The sequence below is a fragment of the Aotus nancymaae genome, unplaced genomic scaffold (assembly GCF_030222135.1).
Source record: "Aotus nancymaae isolate 86718 unplaced genomic scaffold, 86718_ANA_hifiasm-v0.15.2.pri h1tg000036l, whole genome shotgun sequence".
Classification (NCBI taxonomy): Eukaryota; Metazoa; Chordata; class Mammalia; order Primates; family Aotidae; genus Aotus; species Aotus nancymaae.
In genome coordinates, this window is record NW_026988450.1 from 81,404,340 (window position 1) to 81,419,658 (window position 15,319).

Here is a 15,319-nt window from a genome sequence, read left to right on the forward strand (position 1 = left end):
CTACCACAACGGTCTACACCATCTGTAAGATGTCAAGTGGGGAAATGGGACCTGACACTGAGCGTGGCTTAGAGATTTCATCTCGTCGGCTGTCGACCCTGGCTTGGAGCTTTATAAACTACGGCAGACTCTGTTGGTTGGCATCCCAAACATCTGTTGTTCCCTTCTTTTCCAGAATAGAATTCCAACTGCTACACTAAGCAGCGAAGTGCCTGATGAAATGTTCCCCTTCCTTCCTCATCTCCCTTGTAACCAAGGACGGTCAGGAGGCTCAGCTGTGGCTGATGAGATGCCAGCAGAAATTCCTGCAGCTTCAAGGAGAGTTTTTTTAAAAAGGGTCAAACTTGGCCGTTTGATTCTTGTCCTTTCACCCTCCCACCTGCATCCTACCTGGAACATGGATGAGATGCTTGGGGGTTCAGTGGCCATCCTACCAATCTGAGGACCAAAGTCGCATGCTTGGGCAACAGCAGGAAGCTGGAAGGACTAACTCCAGCTGGGCTGGGTGACGTTCATAGCCTGGGGTGTTAGCTTTCTAGGTTGGGGAGAATAGCAAACATTTCCTTGTTACAACACTGTCTGTTGAGCAACACTTATCCTAATGATATAACCACCGTGTGCCCCTGGCCAAGTTACCAGCCTTCTCTGGCAATGCCTGCCATCCGTTGTAAGCTGAGGTCAGTAACGAGGCCTTCTGCTCCACTGAGCTGCTCCCAAGACGAAAATCATGGTACAGACCTGAATATGTTTTGCAAACGGCAGCGTTTCACTCCACGTCAGCTGTTATGAACAACCGCTCCAGAAATGATTAGAGTGAAGCTGCCAGGGCCAGCTCCACTGGCTTAAGTCAACTCTCTGGATGATCCGGAGGGTCTTTGGAGGCCAGCTGTGACTGTGTCTCCCTGTCCCCAGTAATCCCCTCCTTCCCAGCAGGCCCTGGGCAGATGCCGCCCATACTGGGCTTTAAGAGGATGACTGCATACCCAAGCTCTAAGTCAGTTGGTGGGTTGGGCGACCCCTCCCTTGGTCTAGCAAGCCTTGGGGTCCAGGCATGGCCAGTGCAGTAGGGCGCCCTCTGAACAGCAGGCCAGGAAGCTGACTGGCTCAACAACATAAAGTCAAGGCCGATGGTGGCAAGAAAGACAAATCATGGGCATGGAGGCTCAAGAGAAAACGTCAGGGGCCTCCCCTCCCCACCATCTTTGCATAAAATGATATACTCCTCCCGCTAAATTTTCCTGGTTCATCCCCTGTGCCCTTGGAGGAGGAGGGGAAGCCACAGCCGTACCATTTCCCTTAATGGTCCATTCCATCAAGTAAGAAACACAGGCCAGGCATGGTGGCTCACACCTGTAACTTGAGTTTGAGACCAGCCTCTGCAACATAGTGAGACCTCTCTCTACAAAATGTAAAATTAGCCAGGCATGGTGGATCACGCCTACAGTCCCAGCTACTAGGGAGGCTGAGGTGGGAGGATCACTTGAGCCTGGGAGGTCACAGCTGCAGTGAGCTGAGACTGCACTACTATGCTCTAGCCTGGGCAACAGGAGGAGACCCTGTCTTAAAAAAAAAATTTAAAGAATAAGGCATACATAAAGTACCAGAGTACCAGAGACAACCAGGGGGGTATGTGTAGCCAGGAGGAACACGATAAAAAGACAGTCACACACTTCCTGAGCAAGTCCAGTAAGCCAGCTTTGTCTCCTGGACTATCATGGCAGCCATTGAACAGAGAGCCTTTGGGGCTGCAGTACAGGTGCCCAATGAGGTAAAAGAGTTAAGATCCAAGATAGACAGGTCCTGGGGCTTCCAAAGCCATGATTCCCCTACAAGTGCCACACAATGGAAGATAAGACCTTCAAGGCAAGGGTCAAGCTGGGCCTGTCCCTTCTCGGTTCATTCCCCAGTCTTTTATGTTGACATCGGGTCAAGAGAATTAAACAAAGTTGCACAGTCAGAGAACAAGCTGCTGTGGGCAGAGGGTGTCAGCCTGGGAATCCGGCATGCAACTGGAATCCACACTCAAGACCTCAATTCTCCAAGGAAAAAACAACTTGGAAGAACATCTTTGTTGGATTAGGGTAGAGAGATGGAGCAGACCCCTCGTCATCCATGGAGCAGGGGAGGGCAACAAAGGCCTGTGAGCTGAGCCCGCTGCTGTGTGTATTCAATGTCTGCAATGTGCTCAGGGACAGCGATGCTCCCCACTGTTTCACAGATTAGGAAACTAAGCCCTGGGGAGGTCAAGAGAGTGGCCAAGGACACACGGGTAGTAAATGACAGGGCTGGGTCTGCCCTCGCTTCCACTCACTGCACCCTTTCTGGGACACCAGGAGATGAATGAGGTCAGTCTGGCAGGGCCTGGCCTGGGCGCACGAGCCCCACTCTCCCACTCCACTGGAGGGTGCTCCTAGGAAACCCACAGCAGACCTGCAGAAGAGGCAGGCCGTGTTTATTTTGCAAAGCCTCATTTTGCGTTGATCCAGATGAGTGTTCCTGCCATCTGTCACTCTAAGGGTTTGCTCTAAGTCCCAATGGCTTTGCTAGGAAGTAGGGCTGGGGGAGGGTGAGGATGGGAAATGAGGACTTCCAGGTTTCTGTCTGAGTTCTGCCCACCTGCAGTCATGGGGCATGAAAACAAGAGGCAACTGTGTGGAAAGAGAGAAATTAGCGAAAGGTCACCATTTCCATTTTCCCTGTGAGCTGGTCTGCTTCCAAGAAAAGGGGAGAAAAACAGCTCCCCCTGAATGGGATCATACGTCCCCAAGACCAGCTCAGCTCTACTGAACAAGAGGCCTCTCGGCAGAACTGGAAGCCAGACCTCTGGAGCCCCTGCCCGGCCCCCGCGCTGCCCCAGCCCCCTCCACTGCTCCACACTGAGGCCCTGTGGGTAACATCAGCTCATTTCCCAGGGAGCCCTGGTGAGCACACAAACACAGATTCCCATGGAAACCAAATCAAATCTAATCGTCTGAATAACTCAAGATCCAGGTGGAGGGAATTAGAGGCAGCAAATCCAATAGAAAAAGCAATTTGAAGCCACAGAAAGTCACTCGGCTCACAAGGTACAATTTAGGGGTGGTGAAGTCAACTCTGCTGTCCCTTCCCCAAAACTAGTTAAATGAACTGAACTTTGGCTCCAGACGTTGGGACTGAATCAGCTTTTGCCAGCTATCTTGGCATGGCATAACACTGGGCAAATCCCTTAAGACTTTTCTGGGCCTCGTATCTTCAACATAAAATGAAGATGGCAACGATACCTCCCTCGCGAGGTTTTGTGAGGATCACACGAGCAGACGCAGGCAAAGAGCCCAGCATGGTTTCTGACATACAGCCGAGCTCAAGAGAGGCCAGCCATTGCGACTTCCCTAACTCTAGCACTTTTTGGAAGCAGATGGATCTAAATATATGACTATCTCAGCAGTACCCTTTGGGAAATTCCCTAACACCTTTAAATGGGTCTCTCATCTGCAACAGAGGCCAACACCCCTCACCTTGGCAGGGAAGCCCTGAGACAATGGTGAGTATGCAAATACCCATTCTTCCTCCTCTTCCTTCCTTCAAGTGGCCTTCCACAAAGCTCCCCATCTGGAGCAGAAGTCTTGGACTCTAGAATTCTAGCCAAAGAAAATAAGCTGGAACCCAAAATACTCCCACCCTCCCTACTCATCAAATCTGCAAACTCAACTGCCTAAAACCTGATGCCGAAGCCTTTTCAGCAGAGCCAATCAGATCACGTCCTTCCTGCAACCCTGACACCTAGGCCAGCAGCCCGCCCACCCCATGCTCTGAGAGTTCCGGAATCTTTCCAGGAAGGGGGAGCCAAGCAGGGGCCTGACAGCGCTGGCAGAACCTCACATGCAAATCACCAATCACTTTGCCCGAACATCACCCGGGACAAAACAAAGAGACCACCCAAAGGCGATGCCAGTGACGGAGAGACAAGGCCTGATGCCATCTGCTCTGGTGGGCGAGCTGTCTCCTGAGACAGGCCACCCAGCAGCTCGACACAGACTCTGCCAGCAGCTCCTCAGTGCCAAGCTCTGGGCTCAGTGTGTGTGTTTTGATTAAAAAAAAACAAAAATGCCTAAATTATTGACTACATTGGGAAAATAAGTGAGAATCTGCCTGAGTTAGTCAAAGTGCTGAAGCAGTAATTATTTTTCAAAGAATAACATCGGCTGCTTTCAGAGACACACAATAAAGCAGCTCAGACTCCTCAGACTGGACCCCAAAGACCTGGCCAGGAGGGAGCTCTATTTTAACAAGCAGGTAAGAAACCAACTAAATGAACAGATAAAATCCATTTGCCATTAAGGCACATCAATTCTTGAGTCCTACAACAACTCATTGTCAGTACGCTAAACATAAGCCCAATGAAGTGTTGTTTAGATGATCTGCTTGGCCAGATTTTTTGACAAGCAGATGTGACAAAGATGAACCAGAATCTAGTCCATAAGGGCTTGATCAGCCTTTCCAGGAACAGGGCCGCACTCAAGCATCATGGCTGAGAGAATGTCTGGGTCAGACAGCCCTGGGCTCAATGTGGCCCACTTCACACCTGCCACCCCTGGGAAAGCCTCAGTTTCCTCATCTGTAAAGTAAGGACAATGGTACAGGTCCCCAAAGATTCAGCAAGAGCACGTGGGAGGCCCTCAGTGCTGGCCTGGCTCATCAGAAGACACTGAAGTCCATGGCAGGCAGGTGCTGTCCTGTCACTTTGCTGAACTCCTGTGTGAATCTGAGGTCAGAATATGCTGACCAGTCCCTGGGCTGATATGCTCCGCAGGCCCTGGCCCTGTCACCCATCCGGCCCAGACAGCTTCTGTTGTCACACTGCACTGCATCTTCTGAAGGAAATTCTACAGCAACTCTCCACCCAAGAATTTGGAGACTGCTAAAAATCTCAGGGACACTTTGATCAATCTCATGAATCAACTGGATCTAGAAGCCGAATCTAAATGAATACAGATTTATATAAAAGATTTTTTTTTTAGTAGCAACCTTGACAAAGTATCATTCAACATTCAGATTCAGCTCAAATATTGTGACTTACCTGGAACACCAAGCCTGTTAACAGCTTACAGGAATAATGCATTTCTGCCCTTGGAAATTTCAGAATCCAGATCAGAAAGGCCTTTGATGGTGCTGCTACCTCTGCCTGGAATGATCTATCCCCAGACTTCTCTTTGTCATGTGACTGGCTCCATCTTTCAGGTTTCAGTGCAATTTCACCACTTAAAAAAGCCTCAACCTAAGAAGATGGCACCCCAGCCACGCCCTATCCCATCACCTGGCTCCATCTCACCCTTCACTATTATCTTCAAAGCACCTACAGAAGCTGGAATTCTCACGTTTGCTTGTCTGGGTTTGTCTGACTCTTTCTTCTAGGGAATCAGGACTGGTTTCAAATATGTGCCCTGGAAGCACACGGCTTGAGGTCCTCTTTCCAGCCCTGTGCTCTCAGGCGAGTGCCTTAACCTCTCTGGGCTTCAGGTTCTCTCTCCGTAGGATGGGGACAGGATCACGTGGGGCACATTTGGCAAGCTGCCAGGCACACATTCTGTGCTTGGCAGTGCTGAGCTATTATTCCAGAATTTAGGTTCCTGAAAACACGGGTCACTGCCTGTCACACTGATCACTGCATCCCCGGTACCTAAACTAATGCCAGGCACAAAGTGGGCATTTGTTAAAGAAACAAAGGAAGGCACAATAGGGAAAAATGCCCCAACCTCACAGGACAGCTCTGGGGATTAACTCAGCCCAGGCTGGTGCACAGTGCTGGGAGACCTTATCCTGACCTCGGCTACCGTCCTTCCAAAGGCTTCTCTGTGTGGTCCCCACTTTAATGATGTCCTAAGGGGCAGCTCCTTAGCTGACCCTGGCTTGAGAAACACAGGCTGACCTTCCCTGGGAGTAGGCGTGAGATCTATTCTCTGCTCCCTCAGTTTCCCATGTCCTGAGATGGGAGAATAGGAGGGAGATGGAAGAACAGTTTTGATTCATTAAAATAAAAAAAAAGTCTAAATTATTGACTACATTGGGAAAGGAAGCAGGAATCTGCCTGAGTTAGTCGAAGTGCTGAAGCAGTAATTATTTTTCAAAGAATAACATCAGCTGCTTTCAGATACACACAATAAAGCAGCTCAGATTCCTTAGACTGGACCCCAAAGACCTGGCCAGGAGGGAGCCCTAGTTTTACAAGCAGGTAAGAAACCAACTAAATGAACAGATAAAATCCATTTGCCATTAAGGCACATAAAAGTGTTTTGCAGACTTTCCAGAGAAACACGAATGTGAGGAATTATCTTCACAGGGAACAGATAAATCATGCTTTCCAGGTTTCCCAGAATTGATAACCAAGATTTTAAAATCCAAAATAACCACATGATCCAGGGATAGGGTTTGGCTGTGTCCCCACCCAAATCTCATCTTGAACTGTAGCTCCCATAATCCTCACATGTTCTGGGAGGGACCTGGTGGGAAGTAATTGAATCATGGGGACAAGTTTTGCCCATGCTGGTCCCGTGATAGTGAGTAAGTCTCATGAGATCTGATGGTTTTATAAAGGCAGTTCCCCTGCACACCCTCTCTTGCCTGCCGCCCTGTAAGACGTGCCTTTGCTCTTCCTTCACCTTCTGTCATGAATGTGAGGCCTCCAGCCATGTGAAACGATGAGTCCATTAAACCTCTTTTTCTTTATAACCAAGTATCTGATATGTCCTTATAGCAGCTTGAGAACAGACTAATACCTCCAGCAATTCCACTTCTGGGTATATGCCCCCCAAAATTGAAAGCAGGATCTTAAAGAGGTATCTGTATGTGCATGTTCACAGCATTATTCACAATAGCCCAAAGCGTCCACCAATGGACAAATGGAGAAGCAAAATGTGGGGCATACATACAATAGAATATGATTCAGTCTTAAAAAGGAAGGAAATTCTGACACATGCTACAACAGGGATAAACCCTGAGGACGTGATGCTAAGTTATACCAGCCAGACACTAAAGAACAAATAAATGCAAATTAATACAGTTTTATAATAATAAAACAGTATATGATTGCACTTACATGAGGTACTTAATCAAAATCACAGAGACAGAAAATAGAAGGGTGACTGCCTGAAGCTAGAATGAGGAATTGTTTAATGGGACAGAGTTTCAGTTCTGTAAGTTTTAGAGTTCTGGAGATGGCTGGGTGCGGGGGCTCACGCCTATAATCCCAACACTTTGGGAGGCTGAGGTGGGCAGATCACTTTAGGTCAGGAGTTCGAGACCAGACTGGCCAACATGGAAAAAACCTGTCTCTACTAAAATTACAAAAACTAGCCCAGTGTGGTGGCAGGCATCTGTAATCCCAGCTACTCAGGAGGCTGAGGCATGAGAGTTGCTTGAACTCAGGAGGCAGAGGTTGCAGTGAGCCAAGATCGCACCACTGCACTCCAGCCTGGATGACAGAGCAAGGCTCTGTCTGTCTGAAAAAAAAATAAAAGATAAAATAAAATAAATAAAGTTCAGAAGATAAATCACAGTGACGGTTGCATGGCAATATGAATGTACTTAATACTACTGAACTGTACATTTAAAAGTAGTTAAGATGGTAAATTTGATGTTACATGTATTTTTCCACAACAATAAAAACATTTGGGGAAGCAGCCCATGATAGTTAGTGGATAGGGTGCGTGATGTCTGGCCCAGCACTAATGCAGGAAGCATCACTGTCCCCGTCAATAACCTCTCTCCACACCACTTAACAAGGCTGGAGCACGGTCCCCATTTCACAGATGAGGAAACAGGCTGCAGGGAGGTGAAGCAACTGGCGTTGGGCCAGTCACCAGGAAAGGGCACTGATGGGGCTTGTGGTTCACTCTTTCTGGCCCTGGAATGGGGCCTTCATCTGAGGAAGACGGACGACCACATCCCCACCGCAGGAAGACACAACCTCAGCGCCACCAAGCTGCCTCCCTGGGGAGAAACAGGGAAGGTTGTTTCTTCCACAGGGAAGGTTGTTTCAGCCACAGGGAAGGTTGACAACGGCAGCTGAGGGAGGCTGGTGTGGCCTGGCCCATCCCTGAATGCGCAGATGACCCCCCTGTGGCTAACTTCCAGCTGTTCTCGGCCCAGAGAACCAGTCAAATAACCAAGGCCATGGTGCCAGTGCCACAGCCACTGTATCTATTGCAGCTCTGACTGCCCTGGGGCACATTTTCTTCCATTCTCAAGAGGGTGAAAAAGAGGATCTGCTACCATAATTCTTAGTTGCCCCACTATGCCGCCCTAAATGAGTAACTTCCCCTTTTTCTGTCCCTCGGGTTCCCCAGCTGTAAAATCAAGGCTTGGACTTGATAAACTTCAAGAATGTGTTCACCCCCCCAACCTTCCAGGAACACCTTCGCATGCCTGGCATCCTGCGACACAGAGAAGAACGGGATGGAGCTCTGGCCAGGGCGTGCAAAAAGCCTGGACCTGAGCACATCAGGCAGACCTGGGTGTAGCTCCCAGTCCCTCCACTCTGGCCTCAGTCTACCCATGTAAAAAATAAGGCTAATGGTGTCTCTCATGTTATCACTGGGGCACTACATGAGATATTGTCTGGGAAGCCCTCAGCACAGCACCTGCCAGGTAGGAAGCCCTCATCAGCATCATTAAAACCTTTGCAGGCGCCCGGGCGCGGTGGCTCACGCCTGTAATCCCAGCACTTTGGGAGGCCGAGGCGGGTGGATCATGAGGTCAAGAGATCGAGACCATCCTGGTCAACATGGTGAAACCCTGTCTCTACTAAAAAAAATACAAAAAATTAGCTGGGCACGGTAGCGCGTGCCTGTAATCCCAGCTACGCAGAAGGCTGAGGCAGGAGAATTGCCTGAACCCAGGAGGCGGAGGTTGTGGTGAGCCCAGATCGCGCCATTGCACTCCAGCCTGGGTAACAAGAGTGAAACTCCTTCTCAAAAAAAAAAAAAAAAAAAAAAAAAATCCTTCGCAGGCAGCATGGGAAGCTCTCAGGGCTGGAAGAGGCGAGGCCCAGAGTCTGGCACCACTTCTGCAATCACTGCTAAGTGACCTCACACAAGTCACTTTCCAGTGCTGCCTCTCTTCTTCTTCTTCCTTTTTTTTTTTTTGAGACAGTTTCACTTTTGTTGCCCAGGCTGGAGTGCAATGTGCAGTCTCGGCTCACTGCCACCTCCACCTCCTGGGTTCAAGAGATTCTCCCGTCTCAGCCTCCTAAGGAGCTGGGATTACAGGTGCCCGCCACTACACCCAACTAATATTTCTAGTTTTAGCAGAGACGGAGTTTTGCCATGTTGGCCAAGCTGGTCTCAAACTTCTGACCTCAGGTGATCCACCTGCCTTGGCCTCCCAAAGTGTTGGGATTACAGGCGTGAGCCACTGCACCTGACCAGCATGATATCTTAGTTATGGCAAAGTGGCAAGGTACCATGGCCTGACCTCAGTCAAGTTTTACTGACTGGGTGGCTGAATTTCGTCATTCATCAAATGCGGAGAAGCCAGTCCTGGTCCAAATCCATTGACCACAGACATGTTTACACTGCGAGGCTGGGACAGCCGTGCCACTATAAACATAGGGATGACTAGTCAGGGAGACACTCCTGGGAGCAGAAGGGTCAGGAATGCCTAACCTCTTGGAGCCTCAGTTCCTCGGCTTAAAGAATGGAGGCAATGATCTCTGCTTTCTAAGGCTGCCACAGTTAAGTGGCATGTCCTTTGTAGTGGACAGGTACCTGTGTTCAGAGCCTGGTGCACAGGGAGGGCTGAATAAGTACGTTCTGAACCGTCAACTGCATCATGGGGATGTGCTGTGCTCAGAAGAAACCAAATACCCAGACAGAACGCCACACCTTAGGCACACCCCAATGGTTCCACAGAGCCCCTGAGGTCAGGCTGATCTCCAGGGACACCTGACACAACCAGGATGAGAAAATACACACGTTGGGCATGGTATCAAAAACCTCCATGATCTACCAGCCAATGTTTCCAGCCCCTCTCCCATCCTTTCCCTTCCTTCAAAAGACAATGCAAGATTCCTCACCTCGAGATGGATGGGGGAGCATTCGTGAAATAAGAGATTCAAGAGGAAAGGTGGAGTTGTTTTGGGGTAAGGAGATAGAATAGAGGAGCAGGATGTAGAGCACAGAACGGGTCCCAAACTAGCGACACCTGTGCACCACATGGGTAGAGGTTCAGGTGTCTCGGCTGCCTTCGGCTGGTCCAGGAGTGCACCTCTCCTTCAGGGAGTCCACGAGCTCGCCACACGCTTAGGCTTTCTGCCCCACCCTCCAGGACCCAGCACTGCATGGGACCCACATGAGCTTGGGGCTAATGAGTCCAGGACTTAGAGTTCCTGAAGTTCTGACCCAGCCTTCAGCTGAGAGAGCCCAGCCTGTTTTCCTGAGAGCCTGTTCTTGGACACGGCTGAGCTGCACCCCCTGGCACGCCCTGCAGCCCTGAGTAGAGATGGACATACTTCAGTTCTGAGCCAGTAAACCACAGAGAAGGGTGGTTTCAGTTTCCCAAGCGGAGCCAAGAACATCAAGCCTTTGCTTCCGTTCCCTACCCTCACAGGGTCCCAAGCCCACCCAGCGCCACAGCGTTTTCCCCACACACACCCCACCGTTCTGGCCAGCTCTTTGGGGCTGAAACGGGCGGTGTCTCTGTCCTGCTTTCATAGGTGGTGACTGGTTCCTGCTTCTCTGGACAGCACTCAAGCCAGCTTCTGTCTGGGAGCAGCGGCTGAGGGTGAGGACCTGGCTGAGACCACTGCCTTCTCTCCCCTTGCCCCCAATGTTTGCGTAATGATCTACTTAAACCAATGGAAAGAAGAAGGAAAAGGAGAAGATGGGATGAGAAAGGGGAAGAAAAGTCACATCCTCTACTTGCCTGGACATCAAACTCTTGCAGGAGGCCGGTGATGCTCTGTGGGAAGACAAAAAAGATTGTTAATTTCATCTGTTTCCTCTATAAGAGAAAGGATGGTGGAACACATGGGCCTTTCTACACCCTGAATCTGTACCTACGCTCCCCCCTTTGTGGGGTCTCCCTAAGTTCTCACAAAGGCAAACTTTCTTTTCATCTCAAAATAGAAGTCCTGCAGAAAAGCAGACACATTAACTGGATTGCTGACAATAGCCTTGATAGATAAAAATCTGAAGGTCTAAGCTGACCACAAGCTTGAGAGATACAGAAATTGGATAACTGGTTATTAACTGGTCTCCCCGGTTCTACCCACGTGCTATACTTTTAAAACCCGACCACATATGCTCCTCCTTACATTTTTTTCCATGGCTGCTGTCATCTGGACCTGGATTAAATTTCAATCTCTGTGAGTAGAAGAGGAGAGTGGAGACTTCTAAAAATTCTGAGTTTCAGGCCAGGCACGGTGGTTCACATCTGTAATCCCAGCACTTTGGGAGGCTGAGGTGGGCGGATCACCTGAGGTCAGGAGTTCCACCAGCCTGACCAACATGGAGAAACCCTGTCTCTACTAAAAATACAAAATTAGCTGGGGGTGGTGGCACATGCCTGTAATGCCAGCTACTTGGGAGGCTGAGGCAGGAGAATCACTTGAACCTGGGAGGCGGAAGTTGCAGCGAGCCGAGACTGTGACATTGCACTCCAGCCTGGGTAACAACAGCAAAACTCCGTCTCAAAAAGAAAAAAAAATTCTGAGTTTCAGCTGAAATTCCATCTTTTACCAGAGCTGTCCATGGCAGGACAGGCCCAGGAAGACAGAGAAAAAGCCCATGTCCCCTGTGGACTGGTGAAAGTGTGACTTGGAGGACCAACTGGTGCCCTGGCTGGCCAGCATTTCTAAGAGATGTTGTTGGCATGTTTTCCTCCTGACCCAGAGACGGAGTCCTAACACTCTGTGACTGAGCCCCAGCCTGACCCACCACAAACCCCCAGGAAAGAAGACAGCTCAGCAGAGCAAAATGCAAAAGTGGTGAGGGGAACAGGATGATGGACTGGAGCCCCATTGGATGGCAGGGACTGAGGACTAGATGGAAGCAGAGGCCCTGTTGCTCGGGATCCTAAAAGCTCCACATCCCGTGGGCTGTGGGCAAGAGCATCAGGGAGTTTGGGCAAACTGAAGTGGAAGCAAAAGTGGTTGGCACCTACACCATTGTCCTGTGTGTGTATATTTGTACGTGAGTGTGTACTGGTGAGAAAGAATGAGGAAACCCCTTCTGTACAACACCAACCTTCAAAACGTTAGCAGAGTGCAGTGGCAACCTAGATTGAGGACAGACACGAGGAAGAACTTCCCAACAATTAAGCCTCACTCCAAACACTTTGCTGAGTCAATCTAAGGAATTGAAAGAAATTTATTTCATCTGAACCTTGAGAGAAAGGGTAAATATTCACTGAGAGATGGACTGGCATGTAAGCCTGACTTGACAAGCTCTTAGAGGCGTGTTTCACACATAACATGTTCTACGATTTCTACTAGGCTGCCTGAAACAAATAAATAATGTTGTGTTAAATGCATTTACCCTTGGACCCAGCGATGCCACTTCTGAGAACTTTTTTCTAGGGGTGCACCGGCACATGTATGGAATGACTCACATGAAACATACAAGGGTGTATATTTCTTGCAGCGCTGTTTGTAACAGCAAAAGGCTGGAAGACACATGTGTCCACATACTGGGCACTGGACAAATACATTTGGTGGAATACTATGTACCTAAAAAGAGAAAAGCAAGTGGACTAGGGACTGAAGTTGGAAAGATCTCCCAGAAATGTGAAGTGAATAACGCAAAGTGTGGGATACTATTTTCACAGGGTTTTTCTTAAAAGGGAGAAGTAAGAACACGGTGATATGTATTTGTTCTACCTAGTTTTTGTTTGATTGTTTCATAAGACTATGTCACAGAGCCAGAGTTAAGAGGACATGGATTTAGAACCTGCATCATACACAGTAAGAGTTGGCACACTACAATCTGCCTCACCACGTTTTAAATTTTTCCTGGAATACAGCGAGTACATTCACTCACATACTGCCTATGGCTGCTTTCTTACTATAATGGCAAAGTTGAGTGGTTGCAACAGAGACCACGTGGCCTTCAATGCCTAAGAGATTTACTATCTGACCCTTTGCAGAAAAGATCTGCAGACCCCTAGTGTGGAATGATGAGGAAGCATTCCGCAGCTTCCCCAGGCTTGGTTTCTAACTCTAGTTGTACCAGATACCTGAATGAACTTGGCCAATCCCCTTCCTGTCTGGGACCAGTTTTTCTTCTTATCTGCAAAATTGGGAAAAGAGATAGTTGCCTCACACATTTGTAAAGAAAAGTCCATGAAATTATGGACCTAAAACAGAGCAGCTACATGTAGAATCGTAAGAAAATTAAGTGAACAGTCTATTCACCAAAGTCAGCTGCCCTGGATTTGATTCCATGTCCCACACTTTCTAACTATGCAATGAAGACAAATTAACCTCCCTAAGACGCAACTTCCGCCTCTAAAAAATGAGGACAATCACAGAGCCTGGGACGTGCATGAAATAAAGTAGAAGTACGGCTAGCCGAGAGGCAGGCATGCAGGATGTGGTCAGTGCACGGTTATCATTTTTCAAAGTATTTATTTGGCCTTAGACTAACTTCACTTTTGGACCCAAGCTTCTGCATTTTGTTATCAGAGGCAGTTATGAGACTCAGTGAGAATTGGGATGTGAACATATTTTAAGGCTACAATGTCAACTGTGCAAATGTAAAGGTTCATTCATCATCAGAACAATCGGTGCAGGACGGGCCCTGCCAGCCCAGGCTATAGGACAGTGGCTTCTGTTTCCAACAGGAAGGGCTATGTTGACAGAAGACATTTGCCCAAAAACATAAGAAGAGCAAGTGAAAAAGCGACTGTGTGTTGCCCATCTCCTCCACGGCAAACTTCTAACTGCTCCCTATGACTTAAGTCACTCCCTCCTCACTCGGCCCCACGAAATAAGTCCTAATGTCACCACTTTACAGATGAAGAACTAGAACATGAAGAGACCAAGAGGTTTGCAAGTGGACACCAAGCTGCAAAGTGTCACAGCTGGGATTTAAACCCAGGCAATGCAGCTTTAATCAGAGCTGAGGCAGGCAGTCCCCACGGGCAAGTGGGCTCCATGTTGCATGTTCTATAACCACAGAAGGCTAGCTAGAGACGGGACTGCCGAAAGAACCTCTGGTTCAATGCCCTCACTTTACAAATGAGAGCACAAAAGCCCAGAGAGGTGGGCAAGGGGCCCAGCGCCCGATCCTATGGGACTTGAACATGAGCCTCTCACAGCTTTGCATTCAGGGAAGCAGTGGACACGTGTTATGTGTGCATGCATGTGTGTCTGTGCATGCTGTGCACACCTGTGCATGCAGCATGTTTGTATGCTGTGCGTATGCTGTGTACATGTGTATTTGTGCAGTGTTTGCCCACGAGTGCAAGTGTGTACTCCAGTGTGCCTGTGTGTGCCTTTGGGTATATGTGCATGTGAGGGGGTAGCCAGGAAGATCTCCACTCACCTCCCCTTTCTCCACCAAAGGCTTCACCTCAGCCAGGTCTACGTCCTGCATCTCCCGGGACATGTCCCTGCTGTCACCTGCCTGCAAGGAGACAAAGGCCACAAGGTCAACACTTCCTGCCGAGAGGTTTCCTGAAGGAAGCAAATCCAAGGTGAATGGCAAGAAGGCCAGGCCTGCACTCTGCCCAGCAGCTTCACCTCCCTCATGGAACACTGCAGGGGACAAGGAGGCCCCCTGTACACACGGCCCATGGACCCAACCCAGTCTTCCCACTGGGGCTGGGGCAGTAGATTTACTGGGAGAGGATACTCAGCCTCATGGACACTACGTTCCCAGTGAGATGGATGGATCAGGCTCACAAACATGTCCCCACACCAAGTTCAGGCCCGCCCACCATACCCAGGATGCAGCTCACTGCATTCTAGAAGGGGACCTGTATTGCTGATCCTAAAGTCAGGCAGCCCCAGAGTGACAACAAAATGGGAACACAAGGTCACACGATGCTTATCATGTATAGGCATAGTACGAGCTTCAGCCTCACAGCTAGCCCTCACAGAAGGCTGGTGACGCAGACAAACAGATGCACATGCACGCACGCACGCGCGCACACACACACACACCACATACAGCATAGGACTCTCAGCTACCTGCCAAAAGGGAAGAGGGGCAGAGGAAAACCTTAAGCCAAGGAGTGTGGCAGGCACTGAACACACAGCACAATTCTGTAAGAAAAAGGACCTTCAAGGCAAAAAGTACTTCCTGGACCAAAGCAGGGGATGGGCCAGAGGGGTTATCTGTGCTGT

The 15,319-nt window shown here is 49.2% G+C and overlaps 1 protein-coding gene across 1 annotated transcript in view; it reads right to left on the reverse strand.

Annotated features, from left to right (window-relative positions):
• NDRG1 (N-myc downstream regulated 1) overlaps positions 1 to 15,319 on the reverse strand; it is a 59,754-nt gene that overhangs the window by 32,477 nt on the left and 11,958 nt on the right. Inside the window, exons 2-3 of the mRNA XM_012462007.2 lie at positions 14,517 to 14,597; positions 10,897 to 10,932 (exon numbers count right to left, since the gene is read on the reverse strand). Of these exons, the coding sequence (XP_012317430.2) occupies positions 10,897 to 10,932; positions 14,517 to 14,579 (99 nt within the window). The 5' untranslated portion in view covers positions 14,580 to 14,597. The remainder of the gene's footprint in view (positions 1 to 10,896; positions 10,933 to 14,516; positions 14,598 to 15,319) is intronic.